The 14,048-nt window shown below is 36.3% G+C and overlaps 1 protein-coding gene across 1 annotated transcript; it reads right to left on the bottom strand.

Annotated features, from left to right (window-relative positions):
• Positions 1-6,812: 6,812 nt before the first annotated feature.
• LOC132162348 (uncharacterized) lies at positions 6,813-7,412 on the bottom strand. Its single transcript, XM_059572590.1, has 2 exons — positions 7,320-7,412; positions 6,813-7,123 (listed from the first exon to the last, which is right to left on the bottom strand). The coding sequence occupies exons 1-2, from the start codon at positions 7,396-7,398 to the stop codon at positions 6,813-6,815; spliced, it is 390 nt and encodes a 129-aa protein (XP_059428573.1). The 5' UTR covers positions 7,399-7,412.
• Between the last annotated feature and the right edge of the window lie 6,636 nt (positions 7,413-14,048).

The raw sequence follows: 14,048 nt of genomic DNA, 5'->3' as shown, positions 1-14,048 counted from the left end.
GAGTAAGACGTACCAAGTATTTGCCTATTAATTTTGGTGAGTATTTGGCACAAGAAGTTTTTGGCGCCGTTGCCAATGATTGTTTGATTTTGTTTAGAAATTCTTTTTTCTCCTAGTTTATTTTTCTTTTTAATTTTAATTTTTTTCTTGTTTTCTGATTTCATGAAGTTGAGTTCCGTTCTGTAGCGGTGCGATTGAGCACACCTTTGGTGCAATCGAGCGCATTGCTACAGGGTGATTGAGTGCAAGCCGAACAGCAGTATTGAAGCTGCTATGTTTATTTTATGTTATGCCCGAGTACGTTCGAGCGCACTTCGTTGTGTGCTTGATTGCACCAACACCTGTGCGCCTTTGCGATCACGAGCGCAGCCCCGCACACACGCACACACACACCTCTGCATGAGTGCGATCGAATGCACTCTCTAGTGCGATCGAGCGAACACGTGCAGATTCCTACTCTTCGGGCCAGTTGTGTTTTTCTTTTTCTTTTTTATTTTGTTTTTGTTATTTTAACTTCTTTTTATTTTATTTTTGTTTTCATTCATGTGGGGAGACATTCCAACACCCCATATGAACACACTGTTCTCTACACTAGGGAATGATTTCTACTCTGCATGGAGACACCAGTCTCATCTATCATGGCAAGCGCAAGCTCCTGCTCCACAATTTCATGAACTATACAATCAATCATATCTGCAGTTCTATGATCAATCAGCTCCACAATAGTAGTGTCAGACCTAGCCACCTCTTCCGAAGAGTTCTAATTTTAAAGAAAATGTGTCAGCTATTCTTAGCCAAATGGAGGCCAATAATCAACTGTTGCAATCCATCGACGCAAAGATGGAAGCATCTCCCATCTATTGGCCTTAACAATATGAAGAGTAGACACCTCCTCCGAAGAGTTATGATTTTTCATCTCTTCTCAGTGAATGAGAGACCAACAATCAACTGCTACAATCCATCAACGCCAAAATAGAAGCTCAAGAAGAGGAGTTATATCGCCTCTATTGGCCACCACAACAACAATATCAAGAAGAACCATCTCTTTTGACGGTTTCTTATCTTAAAGGTAAGATGTTGAATTTTATGAGCGAGTCTAATCAGATGGTAAACTCTTTACAGGAGATGGAGAAATTTCACTCTGAATCAATTACCGGGATAGAAGCTCATCTCAAGCAAATATCAGATACCCTCAAAGAAGAAGACCTCTAAAAATAGTCGGTGGCCAATTCCAATTGACACTGCATGGAGGATGAGAGTATTTGCTATCATGAGCAAGCTATAATCATACTGAAGAGTGAAGAAGTGGTTGAAAATCAAGTGGAAGGAAGGAAGGAAGGAGGAGCAAATTGAGGTTCCACAGGATCCACATTGGGAAAAAGAAGAGAACACTAAGGCTTCTTCAACATCAGCTCTTATTCCCGAAGTACCAAGAGGTCAGGAGAGAAGTCTGTTGGGGCTATGTGTTGAGCAAAAAGAGACCATCGAGGTAGAAAAACCTCTTGAGTATTCTTCTCATGTTATTCCAATTCATGATTCCCTTTCGGATGAGAAACTGTTGGAGAATACTCAGAGTGATCTACCCCAATTTGGAGACATTTGGAATCAAGGTGCAGTAGGAAAAATTTATTCTCTTTGGTGCAAGACTGGTGCTTCAAGTTTAAAAGGAGCATCATAGTCTGGCTGAAGACGTTAAACTTAGCACAAATGGGAGGCACCCCATAGCATATCCTTTTATTCTTCTGTTTGTTTTTCAGTTTACTTTTGTGTTTATCTTTAGTTTCTTTTTATTTGTTTTAGTGTTTTGTTTTTCAGAGACAAGTGTGCTTGCATTCAAGTTTGAGGGTGTGCTATGAGCCATACCATTCCAGCCAGTTTCCCCCATCTCCCAGGTGAGATATTTCCATGCTACATACACATTGGAGACAATGTGTCATTTAAGTTTGGGGGTATGGGAGACACCTTACACACACTTAGTCCCTATTTTTGTTAAAATTTTTGAAAGAAAAAGTACATGTTTATGTTTGTTAAAATTTTTGTTGATCTGAGAATTGTGATTTGATTTTCATTAGTGAGTTTAAATTTGTGAACACATGATCTGATGATAGAGTTTCTAAGTTTGATTACTTACTTTAGGCATTTGAGAATTCATCTGTTTGATTTGATTGAACACAAGCACACTAGCACATCTGTATGACATGTAAGCCTGATGTGTATGTTTCTACATCCTGGGTGAAACTAGGTGACTTATTGGATGATACTTTGGCATGAGTTAAGAAAATTAAAAATTAAAAAATTAAAAAAATAAAATAAAAAATTGATCAATTTTAATTTCTCACTGAGTAATTGGACCTATTGTCTCATTAAGCAATGAGTGTTCACGTCAAAAGGTGAAAGTTTTGAATTGATTAATGTAATGGCTAGTTTAGTTCTGTAATCTTTTTGACTCGAGTTAGTAAGTCCTTAGGAATGTCTTTACACCTAATGCCCTAAAACCTTATGGTTTGGGATGCATTGGCCTAACACTCGTTACATGGGTCAATTAGAAAGCTTAATAGAACCAAACATTGTACAGCCTGACCAAAAAGAATAATAATAATGTGACTCCATGCAATAGTTTTTCATGTTGATAAGGATCCTAGTGGAATTTGAGATAGTGAGATATTGCACATTGGAACTACTTGAAAGCTTCATATTTATATGTTAGTTCACCTTACACCATTTTGAGCTTGTTATGTCTTAGCTTGCCTTCTGTAAGTAATTAAACTTTTGAAATTTCAATTCATTGTGAAGATGTGGTTTATCTTTTTTAAGCTCTGCTAATGACTGAAAATTATGGTTGTAAATGATGCTTTAATTTTGAGGATGATATGAATTGTGCATAAATGTTTGTGGGTAGCATTTCTGTTAAACCCTCACGAGACTTCACTCGTCCTACTAGGGATGCCTATGGGTTTAAAAGGCATGTTGTATATGCTAAATGCAATCGTATAGAGTAATTTTTGTTTTAGTTTCTTTTATTTTCAGTTTAGTATTGCTAAGGGACTAGCAATATGTAAGTTTGGAGGTGTGATAAGTGCCAAAATATACATATTTTAGCCCCTTAATTTATGTATGTTAATCCTTTAGTTGTGCTATTTTATGTTCTTTTCCTTCCTTTTTGTGTTTTTGTTTGTTTTTAGGTGTTTGAAGGAAAATGAAGCATTTCTGGAAGTTTTGAGCATAAAAGACCAAATTTGGGAAAAGCTGGAGTTCGGATCGAGCGCACCACACCCAGGCTCAAGCGCATAAGTTCAATGCACTACAATCGAGCGCATTCGGGCGACACAGATGCAGAAAGACCTATTTTCCACTTAAAATAAGGTTTTCCAAATTCTAATTGGACTAGGGTTTTGTTCTCCAATTTTATTAGGTTTTCTATGGTTTCTAGGTCTTTCAAAAGCCTACAAATAGACCTCTAGGCCTCTTAGAAAAATAGAGAATTCCAAAGAGGAGAATTTGGAGGCTACATCAAGAAGCGTTTTCCGGTTTCTTCTTTCCCTTTTATTTTAGTTTTAGTTTCATTATGTGTAACTAAACTCTTTGTTAGGGCTAGATTGAAGCCCTAATCATGTCTTTTTAATTTAATGGTAGTGCATTTGTTTCAATCATGTGGTGGTTTATTTTAATTGATTATGTCTATGTAATTGAATTCCCATATTTTATGGTATGGATCCATTAATTAAGTTAATTTAGATGACCGAATCTTGCGCTTAATAAAGTGACAAAAGAACCTCACCATGGGTTCTTGGCTTAATCAACATAGAAATTAGGAGTAGATACTATGCCCTAGGACTCATGTGTTTGTCAATCTCTATAGACGACAAAATCCCACGTGAGATGTACGTGGGATGATTTCTGTCCAATTAGATGGAAATTTGTAACGGAGGGTTTAAATTGAAATTTTTTTAAACATTTAGAGTGTACATTGCCAATTTTTAAATATTGGAGTTCAAATTAAAAAACTCTTGAAACTTCAGGGGGTAAAGTGAATTTTTCCCATATATATATATTAAGTTACTATGACAGCAGATTTCATCATCACACACAAGATTTTTCACTTTTTGATAGATCTAAATATGAAGGATATATATCCACAACAGAATTCTCAAAAATGTGAGAGAAAAAATAACTTAGAGAGAATTTCTTCCATGCAATTATGAAAGCAGCTGGTCAGACATAGAGGGATTCATTGGATGGCATAGTTATTTAATAACTTGTTTCTTTTACAATTGTAAAAAACTTAGGGTCAAGGTCTTCTTTTGATGTTTTAGGCCTAGCTAGCTAATAGTTTGGATTTTCCCTTTAAGAAAAATTGTTCTATAGCTTATGGGCTGCATGCAATATGCCTCATAGCTTTTGTAATCCTTAGGGACCAATTATATTGATGTTTTAGCCGGCCCTATATATAGCTTTCAAATTTTTTCGAATTTTATTTCTTTTCCTATTCAAACCATAGTCTGTTTATAAGAAGGATGATCTAGGTTGAGTTCATAATTAATATCTTTGATATAAATGCTATTCTAATTTTCTTTTTTATTTAAAAAAAAAACTTCAATATATATAATAAATATATACAAATCGCGCTAATATTCGTGAACTTTAAACGAGTGAGCCGAGTTTTATACAGGTACGTATCGATCATTTAATAATTGAATTAATTAGTTTTGTGTCCACGAGCGGATCATTTATATAAGATAGTCGAGCACGAGCAAGACAAGCGGGCTCACTGAAATTAATTAAGGAATTAATTAATTGACACGTTACCAAAGGGTAACGTGTACGGTCGACACGTCAACCTTTCGGTAACGTACCAAAGTAGCACGTTACTAAAAGGGTGACGTGTCACATTGATACGTTACCATGTGTCACTTTTACATGTTACCCTTTGGTAATGTGTCAATGTGACATGTCACCCCTTTGGTGATGTGTTACTTTGGCACGTTACCAAAGGGTAACGTGTTAATGTGAAACGTCATCATTTGGTTACGTGTCACTTTGGCACGTTAAAGGGTAACGTGCCAAAGTGACACATCACCCACGGATGACGTGTTAAAAACGACATGTCACAAATTACTTTAATGTCATTTTTTTTTCCTTTTTGGAATTAGTAACGTGCTAATTTTTGACACGTCACCAAATAATGACATGTCAAATTTGACACGTTACGAAAAACTTTAGTAACGTGTCGAAAATTGCCACGTTACCATTTGGTGACGTGGGAAAAATCCGTGTACTATAGACATGTCATTAATCTTGAATTTTTTTGTAGTTTTTTTGTAGTGAAACCACTTTTTTTTTTTTATTGGGGAGGTACACCATTTACAATTTGGCAAATGGTCAAATGCTCATGAATTGTAACTTCCGCCTTAGATAAAAATAAATAATTGGACTTTCTATTTTAGGTGACATGGCTTGGTCTCCATCTCTCAAAGTACTTAAATATTTTAATAATTTATTTTCACAATTTTTTCTTTGATTCCCTTTGTGATATTCCTATAATATTCTTCTGGGATATATATAAATTAAAGGAATTGTTTTTGAATTATTGTCAGACTCTTTCTTGTTGAAAGAATTTTATTCTGATCATCATAATTAAGAAAAATAACTACGTGTTCTCCTATTGAGTACATGTATCAAATATAAAATTGAGCTATTAATATGAAGGATAAATTTCATCCAAAATTTAGCCCAACAAAAATCACAAATTAAGAGCAGAAAATTTTCTTATATAACAAAAAGGGGAATGCTAGGTGTTCTCTTAGTCCTAAGTAAATATTATTTTTCAAAAAGCGGGTAAGAGAAACAAAGGAACAGTGGTGCCAGTTTCTTTTTTACTTTTTTAGATAAATAATATCCACTTAAAACTTGGAGAACACCTAGGAATTTTCCTAACCAAAATCAAATACAACATTCAAGTGAACAACCAAAAAGGAAATATAAACAATAATTTCAACAAGATTGGAACGGTAACAAGAAAAGAAAACCAATGAAATCACTCGTGTTTTCTTCCCTCATAGGCATTTAGGAAACTTCACGCATCTGTTTGCAAACTCAAAGCTCCATGTTTACTGGCTCGAATCATCATTCCCTAACAACAAACCCACACACACATCTTCAAAAATACCCATTGAACAAAACTAAACACGGATTAAACAAGCTTAATACACTAAAAGAGTAAGCCTAATTTGGTGTAGGGTTTACTTCTCTTAAAGATAGAGACCCGAAACTTCCAATAAATCGTTTATTCTCTCTCTTTTTCTATCTCCTCGCTCCTCTTAGGGTTTCCTATCTGAAGGGGGAGCAAAAATGAAGTTAAAAAGGTCATTCATGACCCTTAAATAGGCTCTCTCCTGCGAACCCATGCTGAGATGACTAGTTCTTATTTGCATGCAAATTGTACCGATCGATCGATTAAAGCATCGAGAGATCGTTTTGCTCAATGTTGTAGTACTGGTCGAACGTTAGGGTTTGAGCAGCACCGATCAATCGTTCTAGGACACGGATGGATCGTTCTGCACAGAATCTTTCCAAGTGTGGAGTGGGAAGGTTGGGTTGAGATTGATTTAACATATTTAATTGAGCTAAAATTCATACAAGGTTCATCTTATGACATGAGAGAAGCCAAATAAAATTTATAAGAAGATGACAATCTCAAAGATAAAGATAGAAAAGAAAAATACATTAAATAGAGACCAATCAAATCATGATGAATTAGACTTTATCATGACCAATTAATTATTAAACGAAAAAACAATGGAAATTAATATAAATCAATTACATTTCCAATATATTACAGCTGCAAGAACCATTCCGAAAGCAACGGCCGTTAAGACTCCCGCAGTTATCTTTAATCCAAGATGATAAAATGCAGCAAGGAACGGATTTTTCTTAGGGATCGTTACATGAAGAATGCCACCGTTGAAATTAGTTGTTATATCTTCTTTCTTTAAACCTCTTGGGATTTCTATCTCTTTGTTTAAGCTTTTCCATCTTTTTAAGGTTCCATCCAACCGACGTCGTCCTCTGATTGTAAACATCCCACGATCGTTGGGAGTCGTCCTTATTTGATCTTCTTCAAACCCTGAAAGATGGAAGGGAATTAATTAATCCAACAAAATAATTAAGCTTTAATAATTACTATATATATATATATATATATATATATATATATATATATTTTATTTTATTTTTTTTCTTTCTCAAATTGAATGAGGAAAGGGCTACAAGGGAAATGACATATATATATATATATATATATATATATATATAAAAAATACCATGACGATCAACCTCAAGATTGTCACACGTTAGGCCCCTACGCCACTTGCAGTAGGGTTCAATCTCTTCTTCCGCCATGGGAGATTGCTTGGTTTTTTTGTGGTCTGGGTTTTAAGTGAGATATATATATATGCATGTCTCTTTATATATCATTTAATACTGATAAAAAGATACTTGAGAAATTGGTATGAAAGGTTCCTTCAAAGTTTACGTTTAAGAAAGAATATCATTCTTTTTTTTGTTGTAGTTTCTCAAGCTTGTCAACTTCCTTTCGCACTTTTTTATTCCTAACTTTTGCTGATAGATAGGCTTGGTTAAAAAAGTCTTTTCTATGCAAAATAAAAAACACACTTGTTTTTAGAAGAATAGGAGATCTTTCCATTTCACTCGGTTGAAGAGAGAACTCTTTTTATTTATTTATTTATTTTTATTTTTTTTATCTTTCTTTTGAAACTCTCCACCTCCTCCATGAGTGCTCTCCATAGCCTCTGTGCGGCTTTTTCTTTTTTGTGGGGAGGGATGTTGAAAGATTTTCAAAATTAATATATATAAATATTATTTTGTGTCATGAGAATGTTTTAAAATAAAAGGTTTTAAAGAGCGTTAAATGGAGAGAGTCCCACATTGAAAAGAGACAAAATGGAGTTGACATTTATACGACCCAACAAATTTTAAGCTATTAGAAATGCTTGGATGCATGCACACAAGTGTATACTTTAGTATGGTACGAAGCATCGGACACACAGGCACACATAAGCGCTAGTGGTGCTTTTGTGGCTCCTTGACAGAGTGATCTAATCATGACCATTCATTTTTGGACGGTCAAGATCGTTCGATCTAGTGGTTTGATTTAAACCGTAGAGTGCTTTTTAAGTAGATACAGTGATTGAATTTACTTGACTGTAATTAAAGTTAATTTAGCAGTTTATTTTCGAAATTATCTAGTAGATAATTATCTCTTATTATTCTATTATTTTTATAACTCTTTATAAATTATCAGAGTCTTTGTCTTTTGGTAGAATAAAAATCTGAGGGTATTTTGGGTTAATTTCGTTTGTGCAATACACAATTAAACGATAGAAATTTTTTAGGCTCCATTGTATCTTGGAGAAATTAATACTTACTGTTACCCATTTATTTGCATACCATATCCGGTGGTGGCAAATAATTTATTAAGGGAAGTGACGAAGAGACTTTATTTTCTCCCTCCTCCCCTGTTCCCTCCACCTAGTGCGGCTATTCCTCCTCCCCCCTTTGTTACCGGTTTTCTCTTTTTCCCTTCTTTTTTACCTCTAAGCAGCTACGTTGTTCCTCCTTCCCCAAACCTCTTTGCCTTACCTGGTCGTCTTCCTTTGGCCGTGCTCCACCCCCAACCGTCGTGCCTTTCACGATTCTACGGTGGATCTCAAATCCGGATCTCTCCAAGCCAAATTTGTTGCCCTCTATTTCTTCATAGCTCCGACGCGCAACACCATTATGTTCATCGGCCTCCCAGCTTTTCGCCGCTATCGCCATCTTCCCGTTCTAGTCACCACGTGCTTGCGCTTGGATCTCATGCTGCGACGCGTCTCCTCCGAGCTGCTGCCAGAAGCTCTACCATCGATCTCCCTCAACCTCGACCTCTCTTGAAGTTGCTACTCAATGGACTTTTTTTATTGATTTTTTTCCCTGTATTTTTCTTTTTAATGTGCTTCGTAACTTTATGTGTTTGATGCTGCTTTTGTGTTTTGTGAGTTACTGTCTCCATGTTCTTTGTCTTTTTGATCTTTCTGTTGAGACTTTTGTAGTTGGAGTAGTGTTGATACCTATATACTCTTCAATCCATGCATCAGACTATAATAGTGCATATTTGACTTCAATCTCATTCTGGTGGCTGTTGCTGTCTCCAAGTGGGGGTTCCACTAATACCACGACTACAGAGGCTGTTTATGTCGCAGCATATCGCACCGTATATGAGGTGGCATGCAGACAGCCGTACAAAGGACGGTGTATTGAGGCATTCGGCCGAGGGTGAAGCATATAAGTCATTCAATAATTTACATCCAAAATTTTCATCGGACAGTAGGAACATAAGGCTTAGCCTAACCTCAGATGAATTTAATCCTTTTGGAACATGAGCACATCCCACAGTACTTGGCCTGTAATACTTGTACCGTACAACTTGCCTCCTTGGATGTGCATGAAACAAACATCTTTCATATTATCTCTGATTATCCCAAGTCCAAGTTCACCTGGAACGAATATAGATGTCTACCTTCAACCCTTAGTTGAGGAATTACAGTAACTATGGAATGTAGGGGTATGCACATTTGATGTCTCCGTTAAAAAAAAAAATTGTGCTGCCAACACAATTGATGTGGACAATTAAGGACTTCCTGGCATACGCAGATTTGTCCGGATGGCCTACCAGGGGTGTAAAGGCATGTCTTTGCTGTATGTATTCAACAAGGTATAGACGGTTAAAACACGACCATAAATTTTATTTTATGGGGCATAGGCGATACTTTCCCATGGATCGAGTGGAGGCAGAACAAAAGAACATTTGACGATAACCAAGAAGTAGAACATGCTCCCGATGTGCCAGGTGCAGATGAAATTCTGAGATAATTAGAAGGGATGGTATTTGGGGATGAAAGCGCCAGTAAGTCAAAGCCCGATGGCAAGTCAAAGATGGATGGTAAGAAAAAAAGAAAGAAGCAGAAGATGACTCCTAAGAAATGACAACTAGCGATTAATCATGTAGTGTGGAAGAAAAAAAGTATTTTCTTTAGGTTGCTATACTGAAAAGATAATTTATTGTGGCACAACCTTGATATCGTGCACATAGAGAAAAATGTGATTTACAACATACTTGGCACAATACTGGACATTAAAAGGAAAACGAAGGACAACATCGAAACCCGTAAAGACTTGTCTGAAATGGGTTTGAGACCTACACTTCATCCGTTCACGTCCCATAATGGGATAACCTATGCTCCTATATGCCCTTAGCCTGCCACACGATGTCCAATGAGGAAAAAACCCATTTCTTGAAAGTGCTTCGAGATGTAAGGGTGCCCGATGGATATGCCTCGAACATTTTCCGATGTGTTAGACTTAAAGAACGTACGATTGTTGGTTTGAAGAGTCATGATAACCACGTACTGATGCAACAACTTCTTTCTATTGCATTGTATGGATCACTACCAAGTAATGTGGTTAGATCTCTGGTCGAGATGTCAGCATTCTTCAGGAGCATATGTTCCACAACATTGACACAGGAGTATATGAATTGACTTAAGCGTGACATATGTATCACTTTGTGCAAGATGGAATAGGTATTCCCCTCCAGTTTTTTCACCCATGGTTCACGTTGTCGTGCATCTTATCCATGAATGCCGACTCGGTGGACACCTATAGTATAGGTGGATGTATCCCGCTGAGAGGTAAAATTCGTCGCAAATTTAGATTATTTTTTTGCCCCCCATTAAAAAAAATATTGAATAACTACAATGATGACTGTTTTTCATATGTAGGAGCCTTGGGGGGTTCAAATATAATGTGCGCAATAAAGCGGCTCATGGGGGTTGCATTGTGAATGGCTACATAGGAACCGAGTTGGTGACGTTCTGCTCAAGGTATTTAGATAATGCACCAACATTTCACAATAGGCCCCGAAGAAACCCGAATGAGTCGAAAGGGGTGGGAACACGAGTCGACCTCAACCGATGCACATTGACGCAGATTCACCAATATATTATGTTTAATTTGGACGAGTTCCTTGATCTGCAGACATGAGGTGTGTTACTACGTTTATGCATGTTCATTCGTCTTACACCCTTGTGAATTATAATGAATGTAATTTCAAATTGTAGGATGTACATGGATACGCTTAGGCGAGCATGCAATAAGGGGTGAACGACAGACGATCAGTTGGAAACCCAACATTTTGAGCAGTTTTACGATTGGTACCATGACTACATATGTACGACTAATGTACTCATGTATACCTATTAAAGTACGAAATATTTACTTCTCATTCATATTTCCTAACAACACTAACTGTGCGTCTTCCATTGTAATATAATCGAAGGTCGATCGATTTGACGATCGGTGCAGGAAGAAACTGGGTGACAAATTGGTAATGCATTGTAGAAGGCCGATGGTCACATTAGTCCAATATTACAAATATGTGGTTAACGGTGATGAGTGCCAAATATTGCATATTTGGACCCCTTAATTTATATTAGTTAATTCTTTAGCTGTATTAGATTTTGAACACGTCTCAGTATTTTGACCATAACTTTCTGTTAAAGTATCAGATTACGGTAATTCAAGTGGCTTTGGAAAGCTAACTCAAAATAACATAGTTCATTGTGAAATAAGATTTTCCTCATTCATTGTGAAATAAGCGGTAATTTTTTTATTGTTTATTGTTTATTTTCTTTTCATAAACAATAAACATAAAAATAAAATAAAACTAGAACAAAGTGTGCGTAAAGTGTCTCCCATACCCCCAAACTTAAATTTTACATTGTCCCGAATGTGTCTATAATATGGAAAGAATTTACCCGGGATATGGACGAAATTGTCTAGAATAGCATAGCTCATAGCATACCCCTAAACTTGAACTGAAGCACATTTGTCCCTGTAAAATAAAACACTAAAATAAATAAAAAGGAAACAAAAAAAAAAAAAAAACTAAACTAAAGACAAACATAAAAATAAACAAATAGAAAGATAATAGGATAAACTATGGGGTGCCTCCCATGAGTGTTAAGTTTAACATCTTCAGCCAGACTATGACACTTTAAACTTGAAGCACCAGTCTTTTCTTCTCTTGCATCAAAGGGAATGAATTCTTCCTATTGCAATATGCTTCCGAATGTCTATAGATCGGGGATGACCACTTTGAGTTTTCTCAAAGAGTTTCTCATCCGGTGGGGAATTATGAATTGAAATTAAGTAGGAAGAAAATTCAGGGAGCTTCTCTATTTTGATGTCCTCAATTTGCTCATGTAGTAGCTCTAACAGACTTCTCTCCTGGCTTCTTGTTGTTTCAGGAATAAGAGCTAATATTGAAGAAGTCTCAGTGCTCTCTTCTTTTTCTTGATGTGGTTCCTGTGGAACGTCGGTTTGCTTCTCCTTCCCCTCTTCCACTTGATTTTCAACCACCTCTTCACGCCTCAATGTGACAACTTGCTCATGATAGTAGGTGCACTCTTCCTCTATATATAGTCCATTAGGATTTGCCATGAACTGACCTTGACACTCTTCTTCTTTGTGGATATCTAATATTTGCTTGAAGTGATCCTCTATCTTGGCTATGGTGGATTGCAACCGTTGATTACAGGCCTTACTATGGCTAAGAAAAGCTGACACTGTTCCTCATTCCCCTCTTCCACTTGATTTTCAACCACCTCTTCATGCCTCAATGTGACAGCTTTCTCATGATGGTAGATGCCCTCTTCCTCCATGTATAGTCCATTAGGATTTGCCATGAGCTGATCTTGACACTCTTCTTCTTTAAAGATATCTGATATTTGCTTGAAGTGATCCTCTATCTTGGCCATGGTAGATTGCAACCGTTTGATTACAGGCCTTACTGTGGCTAAGAAAAGTTGACACTGTTTCTTCTAAGGTAGGCCTTTTTGGAGGAGGTGGTTCTTCTTGGTATTGCTGTTGCTCTTGGTATTGTTGAGGCCAATCAATGGGAGAAGATTGATCATAAAACTGTGGAGATGGCTCCTTTTCATGAAGTTGTGGTGCTTGAATTCCAGGAGCTTGAGCTTGCCACGAGAGATTAGACTTTTGACTCCATGATGGGTTATAAGAGTCAAAATAGCTGTCGTTCCCCGATGTGTTCATATGCCCAAAAAAATCGTTAGAAATTTGTCTTATTGAGGGACAATTTATAACATGGTGATAAGGTTCATGGCAAAATGAGCATGCTTCATTGGGCGTCAGAATGCCTCCCCACATGTGTGAAATTGAAAATAAAATAACAAAAAGTTAAAAGAAAAAAAAATTAAAAATAAAACTTATGAAGATGTAGACTTAACTGACCCTGCATGAAAAGAAAAGAAAAGAAAAAATCAGATCTATAATTAGAATAGTTTCTATGCTGTTGTTCGGATGTGCGATCGATCGCACCGTGGTTGGGCGCTTGAGCGCACCTCCAGAGATAGAGTAGAAACTACGGAAAAAACTAGAAAAACAAAAAAATTTAAAACAAAATTAAATTAAAAGAAAAAAAAAATTATAAACAAAATCAAACAATCCCGGGGAACGGCACCAAAAACTTGTTGTACTAAATACTACCTAAATTAATAGATAATATTTAGTACGTTTCACTCGCAAGTGCACAAGATCAAACGATAGTATAGTATAACAAGTACGAGATCGATCCCACGTGGATTGTTAATTTTGTTTTAGAATTGATAAAAATATCAAATTGTCACTAAATTGATATTGTGAAAAATAAATAAAAAGATATAAAGATTGTGTGTTCCTCTGCGATCGATTGCACTACCAAAGCCTTCAGCTTTTCTCAAATTTGCTCTTTAAGCTCAATACTTCCAAGTTTTCTTCATTTTCTTCCAAAGACCAACAAAGACACAGAAAATATAGAAAATGAATAAAATGGCATAAACTAACAACATTAAGGAATTAATACATATAAGTTTAAGGGCTAAAATATGAATATTTTGGTACTTAACACACCCCCAAACTTACATATTGCTAGTCCC

The sequence above is a fragment of the Corylus avellana genome, chromosome ca9, assembly GCF_901000735.1.
Source record: "Corylus avellana chromosome ca9, CavTom2PMs-1.0".
Taxonomy (NCBI): Eukaryota; Viridiplantae; Streptophyta; class Magnoliopsida; order Fagales; family Betulaceae; genus Corylus; species Corylus avellana.
Note: the sequence above shows the minus strand (reverse complement) of the source record. Positions and strands in the feature narration are given on the sequence as shown.

What these genes read in the sequence shown, in the direction of transcription:
- LOC132162348 (XM_059572590.1), bottom strand. Translation starts at nt 7,398, where the DNA reads ATGGCGGAAGAAGAGATTGAACCCTACTGCAAGTGGCGTAGGGGCCTA. An exon ending in TCTTGAGGTTGATCGTCATG is followed by an intron (nt 7,124 to 7,319) that starts GTATTTTTTATA and finishes TCCATCTTTCAG; the next exon opens with GGTTTGAAGAAGATCAAATA.